General features: G+C 38.6%; 1 protein-coding gene across 11 annotated transcripts in view; it reads right to left on the reverse strand.

Moving 5' to 3' along the window:
• FAT3 (FAT atypical cadherin 3) overlaps nucleotides 1-18,447 on the reverse strand; it is a 399,343-nt gene that overhangs the window by 102,533 nt on the left and 278,363 nt on the right. For 9 of the 11 annotated variants that reach the window (XM_030955753.1, XM_030955764.1, XM_030955773.1 and 6 more), the window contains 3 exons: nucleotides 6,062-6,376; nucleotides 3,939-4,149; nucleotides 3,415-3,483 (listed from right to left, as the gene is read on the reverse strand). In XM_030955753.1, coding sequence (XP_030811613.1) covers nucleotides 3,415-3,483; nucleotides 3,939-4,149; nucleotides 6,062-6,376 — 595 coding nt within the window. The remainder of the gene's footprint in view (nucleotides 1-3,414; nucleotides 3,484-3,938; nucleotides 4,150-6,061; nucleotides 6,377-18,447) is intronic. The other 2 variants (XM_030955828.1, XM_030955800.1) reach the window with 1 other exon arrangement.

Raw genomic sequence — 18,447 nt, forward strand, 5'->3', positions numbered from 1 at the left:
AAGAGAATCAGAGCAAAACGCAGGAAACTAATTCACCCCGAAACTCAGAGGTGAGGCTAAAGTACCTCTAGAATTTCCAGAAAAAGAAGCAAAGCCAAAATTTTCATTTCTTTTGTTTTCAAAGAAGATGAAATAAAGACTGCCTCAAAAACGAAAATTTCAACTACAGATTTTTTAATCATAACATAATAAATATTAGTAAAATGACAGGCAAATATTTGTTCTTTTATGTACTATATCATGCTAAGAAGAAAGTAATGCAGACTCTGAATTTTAGATAAAACTACTGTAAAGAGAGTCAAAGCCTTGAGTTTGCTGCTAAGAAGCAGAAAGCAAGGGCATAAAAAGCAAGAAAGAAATCAGGAAAGTATTTTAGATAGTTCTCAAAATATTATCCAAAGAAGGTTAGGGAGCTACATGTTTTTGACTTTAATGAAAACTTGCAGCACTATGAATTAAATGGATGATTAACTAAAATGAATAGATATTAAAATTATTGGCACTTAAGCACGCTTGGTAAAAAGTGCTGATGTGGTTTCAAAGCTTGGCTGCTGTTATAAAGGCACAGGCTGGGGGAGGAAGCAAAGATAGAGGGAGGACTGTTTGGGGAACCAGAGAGATGTTGTGCAACATGCCACTTAAGCAAAGACTAGCACCATGCAGCTTAGCTCCAGTGTTAAACTAGTCATCCCACCATTCCCATCAGTAACAAAGGAAAAAAACAGAAAGGGCTCGATTTACCTGGTATAAATAAAGGTCTCTGACTTATTTGGGAGTTCCCATTGAAAATTAGTTTCTTATTAATGACTAAATAAATTGTAAACTGATACAACTTATGCTTATGTCTTTCACACAGTGGGATGTGCATGAATTGAGAATGGTATTGAATGCAATCTGAAAAGAGAAACCAGGTATGACATCTCAACTATTCCCAATTAAAGAAATAAACGATCACCCAAGTATCCTGTTCCTCTCCAGTCCATCAATGGAAGATGATTTCCCTGCCTCTGTGGCATCTTCCTCTCTTGGATCTGATTAACTCAAGAACTTAAACAGCTACCTAAAGTATATATAATTAAGGTGCAAAGTTAGACAGGACACTATAGCCAAACTTTATCTGCTCTCCCTCTCTTTTTTTTTTTGTCTGGTAGAGAGTGGATGCTATGCATTAAAAAAGAGATCGTCTGGAATTCCAATGCCCATTTATTTTGAAAAGGTCATAAAGATAAAGGTCAAGCTGCAAACTCTATATTAAACCATGTCTCTACATAAGCCTTCAGGGGTTTTGCTGACATTACTGTGAACCATGCACAGAGGTTCAGAATCACGATATACCAGATGGAGCAGGATCAGGTCTGGTTTTACAGCAGCACAGAAACCATCTCGTGCATCAGCAGTCACATACAGCTTTCTATATGTGACAATTAACTTCTACATATACCCCGTGTCTTTCATTGGGCTTTTCAGCACTAGACCTCAATGCTGATGGTATCAAGGAACAATGAAAAAAAGTGGGGTTTGGCACTGGCTAAAGGCAGCAATGGTTATCTAAATACACTGTGTTCTGTCTGTAAAACTCAGGATGGGTTTTGTCTTCGCTCTTTGTATGCTGAGTGTCTGGAACAATAAGGTCTTCTGCGTGCCCAGGATTGCTGGCTATTCCTGTTGCAGAAACTGCTGCTGTTGGGAGTGCAATTATTTGTAACAGCAGCAATATTTAATGAAAACATTCATATGGTAGCAGAACCAAAGTGGAAGGTCAGGGTCACCGATTTCTCATTAAATCTAGGAAAGCTCTCTCTCAGTGACCTCTGCACTGATGCAGCATCTTGCAACTTCAGAAGCTACAGCCTGTAGGGAAACCATTAGAATTGTTTAAATAGGGAAAATCTTCTAAACCATTTGAACTAGTTTAGGTATAAAGGCCACATTATATGACAGAGGCCAACATTTCCTAATGTTCTTCCTATCATCATCTCTGTTTGGTAGGCAAAAAATCAAATACCATTACAAGGTGTTGCTTGATTGAAAGTGACTCTTAATAATGAAAAAGAATGTAGCAGAAGAGCAGGGATTTCCCTCAGGGCAGCATTTTAATGAGAGTTGGTCAAGCTGCCATGGAAAGGACCAGAAGTCCAGCAAAGGTTCAAATAGGAAAAGAAAACCTGTCAATAACATCAAAAAAGATGGATTTTTTTGGGAGGAAAGGGTCAGTGAGGAAGAGAATGGAAATGCAAACATTAGCTTATAAACTGCATGTAGCATACTGAAGCAACCAAGGAAATGGCAGGAAAACTGTAGGAAACATATGCTGTCCTCCCCCAGGGAGTAACAGGAACCCCAGAACATGGTAGTAGCTTTGGATTTAATTTTAATATGATTGGCACATCAGAAACCATGCTACAAATTCAGAGAGGAAATGGTGCTGCTTCTGTCTTTCATCTGCACAAACTGGCAATAAAGGGTGGATGAAAATGACTCTGACAGACCCATTCTCCTGTGGTCCCTGCCTTCCTGTTGGCTAAACCCATCTGCAAATAACTATGTTGAAATGGGAGCCAGGCTCAATCCCTGTAAATAAAGACTGCTGATGCACACTTTCCGCTAAGTCCACGGCAAAGGCTTTTTGTTCCTCTAATCTTTCATATAGCATTTGCTTTACAACCCTTCATTTAAATAACTACACTTTGTGCAGATGAACTGTTTTACATCCAAAGGTATGCAAACACTACATAGAAGCATCTGCAAATATTAAGAAGCACAATAATTTTCCAGGGGAATTTCTCACTTTTGAGATGTTAAATGAGTTATTTTAAACAACATTAACTGAATCAGCAGCAGAAGTGGGAAAAAAATGCTTAGGAACATTGATTCCCATTTCTCTACTTCAACCAAGTGAGACCCTTTGCTCCCTGTAATTTTGGCATTTAATGGCATTTCCCTGCGATTTTAAGATTTCTATGGCTTCTCCTCCTTTTTACTAAGGATGCTTCTCCCTCCCTATTTTTATAAGCAATTTTATGTAAGGCAATTTTGTGGTTGAAATCTCACATCAAAACACATTTCTCTGTTTCAGCTTGCATTCAAGACAAACTTTTGGTGTCTCCATTTGTAACCCATATGTTGAGGCATCCCATTCTGTTTCACAGTTAAATGGATGGCACTGGACTGTGAAAAGTTTGAATTAATTATTTGTGATAAACTGTGGAAAATCCGTGAATAAAATGATAATAATTGGACACAAATATGCTAAAAGCTGTCATAGAAAGAAATGCAGCACATCCATGTGTCGCATCGCATCCTGTCACAGGCACTTATGAAAGATGTAATATAAATTGTCTCAAAAAAACTTGCAAAAAATAAAAGGCAGCCTGGATAGTTGTATTTTAGCAAATGTGTTTGCACTAAGGGTACCTTCTGTTGAACAGTTCTGCCCACAAGCTGTCTGTAGAATATAGAACATCTCTCGAGCATGCTTGCCACCTTGAAGCAGGGCAGTCGGAAGCAGAAAAAAAAGAACAGAATGCAGAAAAAAAGGTGAAGAAAGAGAGAAATGAGGGACAGCAGGTCTAAGTACCATAAATACATTTAGAAATGAGATTAGCAAAGTATGACAATAGAATTTAAATGACAGACAACATTAAGATTGCAGTAAATAACATAGTACGAAAAAAAACCAATTCAGCCATACAGCGCTTTTTTTTAAGCTTAGCTAAGGAGTCATAACAAAAGCAGGAATATTATTATTATTATTATTACTACTGTTATCACTATATTAAAATAGCATTTTCATTTCATCATTAGGAAAATGGATTTAACTGGGGAGGGAGGGGGGAGGTGGGGACACAGTTCACGGTTAGTTTTCTTGCTCTCAAAACTGCACGGCCGAATGCTTTGCTTCTGGGGCGTCTTCCTGGCACCACTGGCTCCTGACTTACCGACGATGTCAAACCAGAGGGGGATGTTGGAGGGCTGCACAGAGACCACCCCCACAATCTCGGTCACTTTGTCGCTCTCCATGACAGTGAAGTTGTAAAAAGGTTCATCAAAAGTCAGGGGCACGGGCGAGGGCGCAGGCTTTTTTATCCACTCAATATGGAGACGCGCAGTGGAAGATTTTTGGGGCCGGCCATTGTCCACTGCTTTTATCTGGCAGGCACAAAGAGAAGAGGGCTCAGGCTGAGCATCCTAGTTTGGCAGTTCAGAACTACTTCTACTGCAGTGTGATGACTGCTTGGAAAATGGCCTTTTTAACCTTTTATATAAAATCCCACAAAAAAAAAAGGACGACAAATGCTTATTTCTCAATTCTCATTCTTTTTTTCTCTTTTTTTTTTTTTCCACAATGCTTTCACTTTTAACTGAAAAAGGTGATTTTAAACTGAAATGTTTTATTTAAGAAATGCTGGTGTGAGGCCTCCTGCAGATGCAATTCAAACACTCCCCACACACATCCTCGTCTCCAGAACCAGCTTCCCTGTCTGATTTCATCTTGCACCCAGCTCCGTCTTGTAGCAAAGCTGGAAGGTTTGTAATGACCCTTTGTAAGACCATGCATTTGCAAAACATGCTCACCCCCAGAGCATGTTTGACTGCTTTCAAGTGGCATCTGTGTTGCAGATAAGTATTCCCTATATTGCCTTCTTCAGGATCTTTAATTGAATTAAATAAGTTTCAGGTCATTTCCCTCATTCTCCATAAAAAATGTAATTCAAAATTTTGTCATGTTTTCTTTCTCCTCTCTGTCAAGTTCATTAAGAATTGCTTTGCTTGGTGATATTTCTTTTTATTATAAAGTCTTCTAGAAAGATGGATAAGCTTGATTTTTGTGTGACATGCTTTATGAATTTAGCATAGCAAAGATAAGATGAGCAGCAACAAACACTGGCCTTAAGAAAAGGCTAAATGCAGGTTACAAAATGGGTGCTTTGGTGGATAACATCAATGTTAACAAAATGTTAACCTTTTTTTTAAAAAAGGTAATGTTTCTGGCTATATAGGTCCACTGGTATAAATATGCCATTAGAATACCTTTTAAAAATGGAGAATACTTTATTTTTCTGAGATATCATGCCCTACTTCTTCGCCTGGAAATGTGTTAAGTGTGTTTGATACTAACACTCGCCACTCTGCTCCATTCCAGGCAGGCCTTTTGTGAAAAGATACTGAGGGTGTGATGAGCAGTTTCTAGTTAGAAAATATTCAGTTGTTGCATTATAAGAAGGTTCAGATCTCAAACAGGAGTTTGAGGTTGCCAGAGGGAAAAGTACTCACTCACTCAAAGACTGCTCTACTCTGATTCCTAGGTACTTCTCAACATTTTGTTATTTATTCATTTTCCAACATCATGAAGGCAACCCACTTCTGTAAGATACATCACTTCCAGATGTCAGACCATGGACCTCTGACATTTTTATTTCAGCTCCTTAACTACAACTTGTTGGCTTATTCCTGCACATGAAGAGTGCACATTCCAGTCTTATATTGCTTTTATATCAACTCAACCATATTTTATTCCCCCTTTCTTTCACTTTCACTGTACGGTTAGAGTTCTGAAAGAAGAATTTTGACTGAGCTTTCCTTTAACTGAAATTGCTTCCACAACACAGAGTACACAGTATTCCTCCTCTCTTAGATGCAGTCACCTAACTGGGACAGGAGGTGCCCTCTGTAAGGGCAAACAATTGTCCACACCAAAAGTAAGTACCCTTTTGTAGCTGTATCTGCCCAGGCCAACATGATACAACTTTGGGAGCAGACAAGTACTTGGTCTTCATTTCTGCATATTCAAGGGAACGGCTTATGCTAACAATTTGCAGGATCACTTAACATTCTGAGAATACTTCATGACCTGCAATAGCATGAATGATCTCTCACACTCAATTTTTTGGCAGTAGTTGCATATGAATACTAAATTTCTTAATTTAGGTCTTACATACAGGGCATAAACACAGTCATATATTCCTCTTTATACAGGAGGGCCTATTTCTCAAAAAAGAAAAAAAAAGAAAAAAGAAATCAGTCAAATCATGGGTTTGTATGTCAATGAAAGAGTGCTTACCGTTAAGATGTCATAACTCCCCGCTGTGAACTGCTTTCTGGAAGAAACCATCCCTGTTTTGGGATCAATGAAAAACTTCCCATCATCGTTCCCATCCACAATGCTGTACGAGATTTCTGCATTAGGGCCTTCGTCTTTGTCAAAAGCAAAAGCTCTGTAGATGGGCTCCCCTCTTTTCTTTCGGTCCCTCTCCGGCAGCTTGATCTGATAGACTTTCTCTGGAAACTGCGGTTTGTTGTCATTCTCATCCAGAACCTGCACCACCACCCAAACAGAGGATTGCTTGGGAGATGTGCCCCCATCTGAGACAGTTACCTGAAAAACAGCAGGGCAAGTTATTCCCAACAGCTACAGAGGGACTTCAGGAATTGGAGAAAAACATAAAACATAAGGAAACTCCCTGCCTTCCCCAAAGCTAACCTGCAGTTTGCAACATCTTCTGTGTACACAATACAGAATTACTATAAACATGCTCAGTGCTTAACTCAATTTGTCCCCAATGGCAAATCCAGGAATCCAGAAGATTTTTTACTTCTGAGATGAACACGGAATATGGATCCTGCAGACTAAGAAGCTATTTCGCAAAACATTAGATCCTTTTATCTCAAATTCTGCAAGTTTATCTCAGAAGAGAGAACTGGAATTAACCCATTAATCAGAGATCCCTGCATTTTTTGCATACATATTTTAAAGTTTCTTCTGTCATGGAAAGAATTTGAAAGATGCATTTCTTCTTAAACCCTAAAAGAACCTCTGTCATTTTTTTCCCATTAATTATTTGGGAATTCTTAAACAACAAAAGGATTTCTGTCAGCTCTTTTCATTCATTACCCAAGATGTGACAGCTCATTAATTCCAAACCTGCTTTATAAGATTATAAGGAGCACAGAGAGGCAGGTAACAAAAAATTTCTGCTGCATTGTGAAGAGAGTGCACTATGCTGCCAGAAACATGTAAGAAATAAAATCTTTGAGATGAAAGTTAATTAGTAATTTAGCTGCAACTTAAACAGAATTACTAATAGTTTTCAATCTGAAAGACTATGAAAATGAAATGATTCAAGATCAACAAGCCCTCAAGAGATTTAATAATATGCCTTCAAAATGAAATCAATATGTTTCAAACTTCTCCCTCAATATTTCGATTGCATTTTTAATGAGAATGAAATAAGGCAGAAAGTTATTTTTGTTTGCATGAAAGAAGTTCAAATTTCATTTTCAGCTACATATGGTAACATGCCAAATCCCACAGTAGCAATTTCTGATGATAGTGAGCCAAGATATTACATACCCTTCTCTGCTCATACTGATCACTGCACATCGATTGGTTTGCTGGTAACTTCTTGATGCTTTATTTTTCCTTAAAAGTTCCTGTGTTCCCTTGCAAATCCTATAGTCCTGATGTCCAGTCGTTAGGCAAAGCAAAATTTTCTGGCAATAATACCCCTTGGCATTTTCCCATCCTTGTGTAAACTCTAAACCTAGGGTAACCCCAGTTTAACACTGAGATCAGCAGAAAAATTGTATTTTCTGTGAGAAAGGTAAAAGACTTTATCCCTTTCCTGTATTTAACAATGTGTTTAAAAACTGATGCAGTGGAAGGGAGCAGACTGACAGCCTCGGGGACTGAAACAGCTCATTTACAGAAAAGTGAGGAGCACAGCAACATACAGTGGCAATGTAAATTCCCCAAAACAGCCCAGAACCCACTTGGAGAGTGGAACCATCCTCCCAACAACACATACCGGTATCAGGCCTCTTTCTCCCAAGACTGGGGTAGAGTTTGAGTCGCTTTGGCAATTAGCAGTTGTTGGGATTACCACTCCTGTGATGGGGACAGCTGTTTGCAGAGTGCTGGATGGGGATCAGACCCATCCTGCAACGTGACATCTGCCAGTCACCAGCACAGGGGTGTGGGAAGAAGACCCACATCATTATCAGTGTGCTGAGCCATCTAGTTCCCACTGCCAACACTTTCCAAAACAGCATTTCTAGTGCTGAAAGCTGTACACACAGCTGTGAATCTGCCTTTCCAGATGGTGAGAGCCACACCACCAGGGACCTCAGCCTCTCCACTTCACTGATGATCCCCTCTAGTTCTGCTCTACTCTGTTGCAACTGGCCAAGATCTAGGCAAGACCACAAGTTAACAAAGGAAAACCTTTCTTTTGGGTTTCTCCACAGATAAAATGACCACTGATGACAAGCAGTACAGGCTGTATTGCATAGAAACAATCAGAGACACACTAACTCAAACTCAAAAAATATCAACAAAATGCTTTTTTAGGGAGTAATGTTTTTGCATTAAAAATACTAGCAAGATTCTGGAAACTCTTGTTCTCTGAACAAATTAAACTTTTTTTTTAAAGACATTTTCTTCAACCTGCTAGCAGTAAACAACAGAAAAGGTGTGTGAGTGAGATAAAGGGTTTACAACCAGCTGTGTCAATAAAATCTATGAAAACCACAGTGGCATAAACAGTCAAACAACTATGATGAAAAAACCCTACCTGAGTCAAAAAACTGCTCAAGAAGTGAAGCATCCTTCTGTCTCACCAGTACATTCTCACAGTTTGTCATGCTACTGCTGAAATCTTGACTAGCATGGTGCTGTGGCAGCAAATGTTTGCATGCATTTGTTTTGTTTGTAAGCCCCAACTTGGGGGGAATCTATTTGGTAACAGAAATGTTGCACTGAAAATATTTGCTGACAGCTAACAGGAAAGAGTAATGGCAATAACACAAAACGACAGCTAATTAATAAAAAATAATGAAAAATGGCCTGAAGTTAGTCAGTTCTACTTGGGCTAAAACTTTACATCCCTGGGGAGGAAAATGTTAGGCACCAGCTAAGCCTTTTTCTCTGAGTGACACTCAAAACTTTTCAAAATTACAGGATGAAGCTCCACTCAAAAAACTCTGAGTGCCAGACACAGGAACTGAAGTTCTCTCTTTGCTGGCATGTAAATTAATTAAGCCTCCCTCACACCAGTGATGTGATTATTTCCCCAACTGTAAATCTGCATCTTGACTGATCCCTTTTCTGTGCTCCATCATCCTGACTCCAGCCTGGCTATTCAGGTTCCAGCCATAAACAAGGTAAAAGAGCTGCAAAAATTTCCTCTGCCCCTACAGAAAAAAACCCACCATGACAACACATTAAAACAAAACAAGAAATTGCTGCCAGTTCAGAACTGTTCCCAGACAAAAACAGGGAGAAGTAGAGAGGTCATTCAGCACATCGCTCTGTAAATACCATTTCCATCAGGACACAGCATCACATCAGCACTTAGGCAATTTCAATTCAAACATTACCACAGTTCTTAGCTAAACTCTTGAACAGCTGGAAATTACAGTAAAAAGTAACCAGGGAGGGGAGAGAGGTTAGGATGTTCATAGGACAAAGCTAATTCACAGCTGGTATCTCTGGAAATGCAAAAGGCAGATGTGCAAGGCACAGGAGAGCTTGCAGGAGAGAAGTTGTAATTGAGGACCAGTGAGGTTCTTTTGTTTAGAAACCTGCAGGTAGCATGGTAGGAAAAAGAAGAGAGAGACGAAAGGTAATGCAGATGAATGACATCTGAGTGACATCTGTGTGACATCTGTCATTCATCTGTCAGTCTGAGACAGACTGTCTCAATACATGCTTGTCAAAGTTTGCCATAGAAAACCCAACAAGAGGCGACTCTCACAGTAATCAGTATGGGAAAAGGGTAAGGACAAAGTCACAGCTTTCCCAGCAGAGATAGGGAACAGCTGCTTGGTCAGCATGTGCTTTCCTAAACAGTGAACACCTTCTCCTGTCTGTGTGATGAGTCTGGTATCCAGATCCAACTGCTGCAGACAAGCTGCTGCTTGACCATGTGCAGCTGAGATGGACCAGGACAGCGCCTGCCCCCTCTGCTGCACTGGTTAGATATTGCTGCTCATGCTGTGTCAGGACAGCCTAAACAGAGGATACAACCTCCCAAAGCTGGGATACAGCCATGAAAGCAGCTGAATTTGCACTCCATGACTAATCAGGCTGATCTATTCAGTAAGGGTAGAATGTCTTAAAAAGAATATGATTACATATTTAATAGCGCCTGAATGCAACAGACAACAAAATTAATATGAACTATTATATATTTTCATGGTGAAATCCTAAGCATCGCTGCTGTTTTCTCACAACCAGTTCCACTATAGTTTTCTCCACAAAATGAACATTTTCCTCTAGGAATCTGTATCTACCCATTGGCTTTAATGCTTATGAGTTAACAGAAATATATCTGTCAATACACATACAGATACTGGTTACCTGGGAATTTCTTTGCTAAAGAAACAACAGTCACACCTCCCTTACAATGCTTCCTCCTTTAGCTGGATGGACCAGGACAAGGCCTCCTCAAATTCCCTCTACTTCTATCAGATATGCATTTTTTGAGAAAAATGCATTAAAATCTCTCCTCCTGCAGCGTATGATGAATTCAGTATAATAACAGAACTTTCTCTCCAAGTAAGACAATTTCCACTTCTTCGGTAGGATCTACTTCAGCAGGTTTGGTCCATAGGCATTAACACTCCCTTCCCTACAGGACTGAGAGATATTGATGTTTATGTTCATGTCCACAGAACAACTACAAAGGGATTTCCATAGAAGTGAATCTTCTCAGTGAAAATGAAGACTGACACTGGATGTTAGCATACCACAGCTGGAATGTTAGAAGTTCTTCTTGTTATGACTATGGAGAAGGCATGGAGGAGACATCTACTGTGGAAGTATTGCCTAATAATCCAGCCTAGCAGACCTCAGCAATGGTCACAAAAGGAATTTTGCCTTGAGACAGTCACTCCTTCTATGAGTCCGACTGTGACACTTAATTGGAGAAGGTGTAGTTCTTGAATCTTTCAGAATACAGATACAACTGTGAGGACCACCCTCCTGAATTAAGAGTACTATATTGAGTCTCATTAACAAAAGCTCATGATTTCCAAGGTAATTATTAACTCAGCTGGAGGGAGTAGCTAGCAGGGATGTTACTTCAACAAGCACAAGACAGTTAGCAGGTGTTTAATGTGAGTCATCAAGTCTTGAGAAGAACAAGTATCTTCTTCCATATCATTCCTTGGCAGGAAGAAGTACTTAGCCTACCCAATATTTAAGTTATGAGGAACTGTCACATCACTGTCATTAGCATTGCAAAAAGCTGAAGATGCCGTATTTGCATGTTTATTTTTTAGTGTGATAACTGCTTAATGCAAAATAAAGTGAGCTGATGAGGCTTGTGCCTCATCAAAGGAGCGTGCACAACGAGGTTTTCAGGTAAAAGTCTCTCCCTTCCCCCAGCAAGAAATGCTAATTTTGCTTCAGAAAACCTTAGAAAAGGAAATCTGGTTGAGCTACTGAAGGCAGAAAAATGATCAAAGGGAGCGGGAGAGTTAAGGCATACCCCTGCTGTTAGTGACTAATGGGTTTGTTTCTTCTGCCAGTGTGTAAACGAGCTGCAATACCTATTGTAAGTCTCTGGAATTCAGCCCGAGTAGGAGAAGTGAAGATTATAAAGGAGAGCTCATCGAGGGATGAATACAACTTTAAAGTCAAATGCACTGAATTACTATCTCTGCCGACTTCAGAGAGAGACTAAACTCGTGGCTAAATTCTTACAAGGAAATATTTTTCTGAAATGCATGCTGTTACTGAGCTACATGTCAGATTACTGCTACAAAGTGAAGGCAGTGTAGCACAAAGATATACAGAATATGAGAGAAAAATAAACGTACTTTTTCTTTCCTTTTTTCTTCAAAAGGAATACTGAGTTAGCTGTAGCAAACTAGATACTTTATCTTTCTAATCAATTATCTAGCAACTGTGGGAAAGAAATGGGTAAGTGCTTATTTCACTTATTCTAATAGGATGTGGTGCTGTCCCAAAAGACAAATCATAATCCTTGTCCAAAAGAGTTCCAATCATATCAATATGATCCATCTTTCCTTATTTCCTTTACAATGTGCTAATGTGGAAAATGTTTTTTTGTAAAAAAAATTACTACATTCACTCTGGCCAGGTATGAGAAATAAATAATTTAGAGTACATTTTAAATAGAGATTATTACTGACATAAACACTCTAGGTGTTTGATTAGGAATGTCAATGGCTTCCAGCCACACTCAAGCTAGAAAACGATGCATAATGGTCTGTTAAACCTTTTGAGAATTAACGATGACATCAGGTAATTTCAGTGCTGTATTGCCAAAAGACAGGAAGAAAGGAAGGAAGGCAGGCCTTTTCATTTGAAGTTAAATGCTCCCTGTAGTATTTGCAAACCTAAATATTAGAAGAGTGTACTGAAGAAAGCCTTAGAGGCTTCAAATCTTAACTTTTGTCAGACTCAGAATGCTGAGACCAGTAGATGGTAACCAAAGGACCTGGCAGAATGCAGTATCAGAATGGGTGATTTAAAAGCCCAAAACACTACTACTACATTTATTACATTTATCCTGTGTCACACTTTATTCTACAAGCTTTTTGGAAACAGAAACAGTAAACAAGTCCCTGTAAAGAAACTAAAGACTTGTATTTCAGATTTAGTAGCAATAAAAGGAAGAATCAGCATAGCTCTTGACAGCAACCCTCTAAAAGAAAAATAGCAGTTTTCAACAAGCATTGCTTTTGAAGTTCATTAGAATTTGGAGATTTTGACAACCTTTGTGCATCAGCCTTTATTTACAGTGTTCTTCAATCAATACATGCTAAATGCAGAACCAAGCATTACTCCATTAGATTCCCAGAAAACAGAGCAGCCTGTCATGTGTTAAAGGAAACTCTTCCAGGTAGCCTCAGAAAGCACCTTCCCCTTCCTTTCCCTGAGTAAAAAGAAAACTATAATCATTAGGAATGTTGAGCTTATAATCTGCATTTGATGAAATGTAGATTAAACTTTGTCCAGAAGTGACTCTAAGGCAGTCACTTTCCAGAAGTCCAGAAGTCCCTCTTACTTCCACTTACATTCCTCTTACCTGGAATTAAATACAGAAAAGCTTTACTTCTATTGCCTAACTGTAGTATACAGTCACCTAAGATTCAGCAGAAATCCTCTGGTAAGGAAAAGCATTGCTCAACCAGGACTTTTTCTGACCTTCTAGGGGGTAACAGCAGCTTGAAATTGCACGTATCATATCCCATATCCCATGAGCAGTTTGCAAAGTTTGCAACAAGAAGATCGGAAAATTCGAGATGATCACAGTAAGAACATCAACCTCAGTCTCCAAACAATGATTGTAAAAGTCTTTTGAGTACATTATGAGCTTCCTCTTTGCTCATGAGGCTACAGTAATGTGTCTTGCTAAACATATAACGAAGAAAGGCTTGAAAAGCAGAAGAACACACTCCAAACTGTCCCCTGATAATACCGGTCAAAGAACATTTAACCACTGTCATACTGGCAGCTTACAAACAAGATAAAGTATGACATGTAATTGCTTAAAAATGATTTTTTAAAGCATAGGAAACCTCTTGAGAAACAGCCTATCACTAAACAGAACTACCATCACAGCCCTTAAATGAGAAAGAAGATAAAAGTTGCCTATTGATCTTCACAGTAAACTTTGAAGAAGGTGTTTGCTCCTGCTGAAAGTGAAGATTACAATCTGAGAGTTTTGTGAACAGAAAATGAAAAGTCAAATGTGAGAATATTTCACTTCAAGCAGATTTAAATAACATAAAGGTTGTAAATCAAGATATGCATGCAGTTTAATGTTAGTAGTACTCTCTATGTCAATTTTAATCTGATTCATACCTCAATATCTACTTCAGCCATTTGTGGATTTTGCTTTTCTTGTGAAAAGAAACACCTGTGATTAAATATTGATAAGTTCCCCTCTATCAGATCTACCTCTACAGATAATGCCCTTCTCCAAAAATCTTATCTTAGCACTCAGGAAATACAGTAGCTCTCAGTTTTTGTGCTTCAAAAGAGGTGTGCATCAACTTGTAAGCTCACCACAGTGATGTTTTCACAAATATTCAATTATTCTTCATTTTCTATCCACAAATGTTACTTGATTCTCATCTTCACTATAAGAAGGAACCAAACACCTTGTCCCCAAAATGATGAAGATTGTTACACATCTCCAAACTTCCATTTTTTTCATACTAGACCAGTCAATATATGTAATCATATAAGAAAAACATTCTGGCTATTAATAAAGACAGAATATGCTATCCATGCTTCCAAGATATTTCCCTACTATTAATAATTTGTGTTATAACTATCAACAGCTCAAAAAAGACATGCTGATTTATTGCCAAAATTTAATCAAGCTATAGTACTAGTCACCCTGGAGTTAACCAATCAACAATATTTACCTTACGTCCTTGTTTGGGTGTGCAGCCGTGTCAGTTTGTAGCAGGGGTCTCCAGATACCAAAACTGACTGGGAATTAGCTCCCAGCTCCTTTAGCAGAAACTCCTGAATTCAGACCAGGTATGGGGCAATAGCCCTCCATCTGTCTGGCATTAAATCAGCAGCAATGCCTCATGGTAATGTGGTACAAGCTGCTGAAGGTCCTCTAGGAGAAGACATAGTGTGAAAGAGCTTGCTCTGTACACCCTTAAAAATATTGTGGCAGAAGCTTCTGTTACAACAAAGCAATAACTTCAATTGAGACTTTCAGTCTTCAAAGGGAATAATCATCTTGTGTCCCAAAATATAATATAAAACCTACTTCTAAACAATTTTTGTCACACTGACATCCACTGCCCTCTGATGTTGGATGAAACATCCTCAGGTGAGGCTCTGTGACGGTCAGTTTCAAAACAATATTGCTGTTCCTGAGGAGGTAAAATGTTTATCTGGCCAGCAATGAGATGAAAGATATACACACAGTAGTTCCTTAGATTTATTTACTTTATAGGAACACTGCATATACTGCATATATTATTTATTTACTTTATAGGAAAACTTCATAGCAACACTCCAAATTCTGTGCTGCTATAAAGAAGCAGAACCAGGGATTTTCAAAAGAAAGACAGCAGTTTCTTTTTTTTTTCCCTCAGCAGCACTTGGTTGTGCTAACAGGGGATGACACCACCTTGTCTCTGGCCGAAAATCAGATTAAGACAAATCCAGCCCCATCTCCAGCTCCTCCTCCAGACATTCCTCCCCTGTCATCCACTTGCAGCCACCTCCACCCACCAATAAACTGTTTGTGCACCCACACAACATGTTTGTGCATGTGTGCTACAAACAGGGCTACAGAAATAACCACAGTTTAAAATGAACTGCCAAAAGAAAACAAATCCCCCCAAAAGGCAGATAGCAGTGAGCAATGGCAATGGGAGAGCAAAGGGAGGAGAGGCATTCCAGCTCCCCACGTCAGGCTAGGGCAAGTTTACTAAGATGTTTGGTCACTGAAGAACATGCATGGTACAACTGCAATTTTGATGATTAATTCTACAATTTTACAACAGATAGAAACTTAAGAGTTCACCCCCCAAACTCCTCTCCCCAAAAAATCTCTATCTTTGAACTCATCACTTACCAACAAGCCTTTGATCAATACCAAAGCAGGCAAAGCCAAAATCATTAATATTAATGTAAAAGCCTCTGTGTCCTATCAGTAATGCTAAAAATACCCAATTTTCATCTTACACTGTTTTTCCACAATATGCAAGAAATGAGTGCTCTCCATCCACACACACAGGTAAAAGGTTTCAAAGACAGTTTTACTGCTGACAGACTGATGAGCAGCCTCTGACATTTAAATGCAATTTAGTTATTTCTCAGTCAAAATGAAGCTTCCACAGTTTTATATTCAAAATAAAGCTTACCCGTTAGAAATTTGATAAATAAAAAATTTATTTTGTAGCTGGGTAGAAAATATATAAATCAGACTTTTAAGTGATACAGGCTTTACCCAATTTTTGAATAGCCTTTAGAGATATTTTAAATTGCAAAAAGCAAAGATGTATGGTTTAGGCCTTCAGAAATTTATCTGTGTTTACTGAATAGCCACGCAGGAAGACTGCAGTGACTGTTTTCATTAATAAGAAAGGAAAAAAAAAAAGATTTTTTTTTTGTGATATTCAAGTTATTTGACAGTCATTTCTTTAGTTATCAAGGAGGTGCAAAGTAAAGTTTTAATCAAATTAGAAGACAATATCATAGCAATTATTCATGCATATTTGACTAAAGTAATTTTTGGAGTCAGATGAGGATTCCATCCTAAAATATCTTACAAAATAGTATAAAAATTCTCAGAAAATCAGTATGAAAAGTAATTAAAATAAGGTGAAGGAGATAAGCATGAATAAGGAGCCTTGTTGTCGGGGTTCTTCCCAAGGCAGATTTTTTTAATCACAATATCATCCTGGTTTTGTCAGACCAGGTTAAAGTAAATCACATCAATAGTTGCTTTGATTTTAGTAATAAAAAGTTCTACTTGACTTCTTGATGCCTACTTCACAACTTTCTGTTACAAATCAATTTTGGACAGATAAAAGGCATTAATTGGGCCATATTTAATCACACTTTCATCTCACAGGCAACACAGACAAGCCTTATTATCTCAACCTCTCCTTCTCTTTGATTTTATACGTCCTGTAAATATCTACTAGCTAATTTTTATTGGCATGGGGTCAATTTTACAAGCTGGTTGCGAATCAATCAGCATGGGAAAAAAATGAAGATTCCAATTTTGAAGTAAAACTCATTCTTGGACCGATCACCTTTTTTACTTTTTCCACATTGACTTCCCAGCTTGGAAAACTCAACCTGGAAAACGGGCTAAGATGTTGCGTCCAGTACAAAGATGTGGAACTGAAGTTCAGGTAACTGCTCTGGTGATAAAGAATGGGAGCTATCATCCCCTTCCCTGATGGGTGCAGCAGGACTCTGTGTTTCACCAGACACAAACCACACAAACCTTGCTCTTTCTCACTAGACAAGACTGACACAAGCTAAGTGTACCTTTAGGGACAGGTTTACCATAATCCCCTTTTTCACTAAGTCATTTTAGCTCTTTTCTCAGCTCTGCTGAATCTCTAAAAATCACTACAGACACCTGAAAATAGTCTCAGCCTCCCCAGCCATGCTGTGGACAGTGGGGTATACAGATACTGCACAACTGGACACAGACAGAGCTACTGTAAAGACAAAAATCATCCTCATGTTGTCTGAGCAGCCAAATAATTACTGGCACCTTCTTGGTAGGGAAGCGCTGGCCAGCTGTGAAACCTTTAGACTTGGAAATCAATGGGAATTTTCCCATTGACTTTGGTGAGAACGGGGTGGCATCCAGAGCTCAACAACCTAATTTTAGTAGTTTTAATTCTCATTGAGCTTTTGCCCAGCCCTGGGCTTCAGGATGAATACCCAAAAGCTGTGAGCCTTCAGCTGAAGTGTAGGGAAGGTGTGCACCATGCAGCATCACCACTGTGTGCCTGATAACTGACTGGCAACAATCTTATTTAGCACCCAGGCAAATGTGGGATTTCCTTTTTGCTTTAAAGAAACAGCAATTTCACATGCAATTATTTTCTTCAGCGCGATTTTTTTTTCTCTGTTCAATCTGTTACACACATAGCCAATGATCCTGTGAACAGAGATGTATATGAAAAATTTTCAGAATGTGTTAAGACCATACTGCCAACATAAATAACTAGGTGTGTGTATGGGAACAAAGTCATTTTGGAGTAACGATACAACAGGAAAAGCTGTCCCCAAGTTATAATATCCCAAATGTGTTGAAAAGAAAAAATCCTGTCCCAAAACCTTAATTTCCCAGAGTAACACTTGGAACACATTAAAATGTTCAGGTTATTAATATTAATTAATCAATTAATACTATTATAATTAATTAATTGCATAGTGCCTGGAGTCCTGGAAAGGGAACTTTATGTGTTGGAATAATAATAAGATGGTATTCCACTCCTGCAGTGCGGGAGGAATTTTAAAAGATCACAACTTTTAAAGTATTCTTAGCACTTAAATTCTTCTGCAGAATTAGTCTTTAACATGCATTTGGGTTTTGTAGCCACAGGATGGCATTCACTGCTGTGCAGAGGGTCAATAAAATGTAAAATGTGAGTAGAGCTTAGGAAGCATACTTTTTATCTGCAGAAAGGAAATATATAATCAAGAATGATTAATATAAATGTACTGCCTTCTACTGATGACAGCCATTGATTTAAGAATGTGAAACAGAAATCTTAACATGCATAGCCCTTAAGGTTCATTTTCTTACTGCATGGGTACCATGCCCCTCAATAGATAGATATCTTGCCTGACTCCAGTAAGCTGTGACACTCTAAAAATACAGAGCAGCAATTCCAGCCTGGGTATGATACCAGTGACTGCTTAGAACACCTGAGTTTCACTTCCATGGTTTATGGAGTCAAAGTCACTCTTTA

The sequence above is a fragment of the Camarhynchus parvulus genome, chromosome 1 (genome assembly GCF_901933205.1).
Source record: "Camarhynchus parvulus chromosome 1, STF_HiC, whole genome shotgun sequence".
Lineage (NCBI taxonomy): Eukaryota > Metazoa > Chordata > Aves > Passeriformes > Thraupidae > Camarhynchus > Camarhynchus parvulus.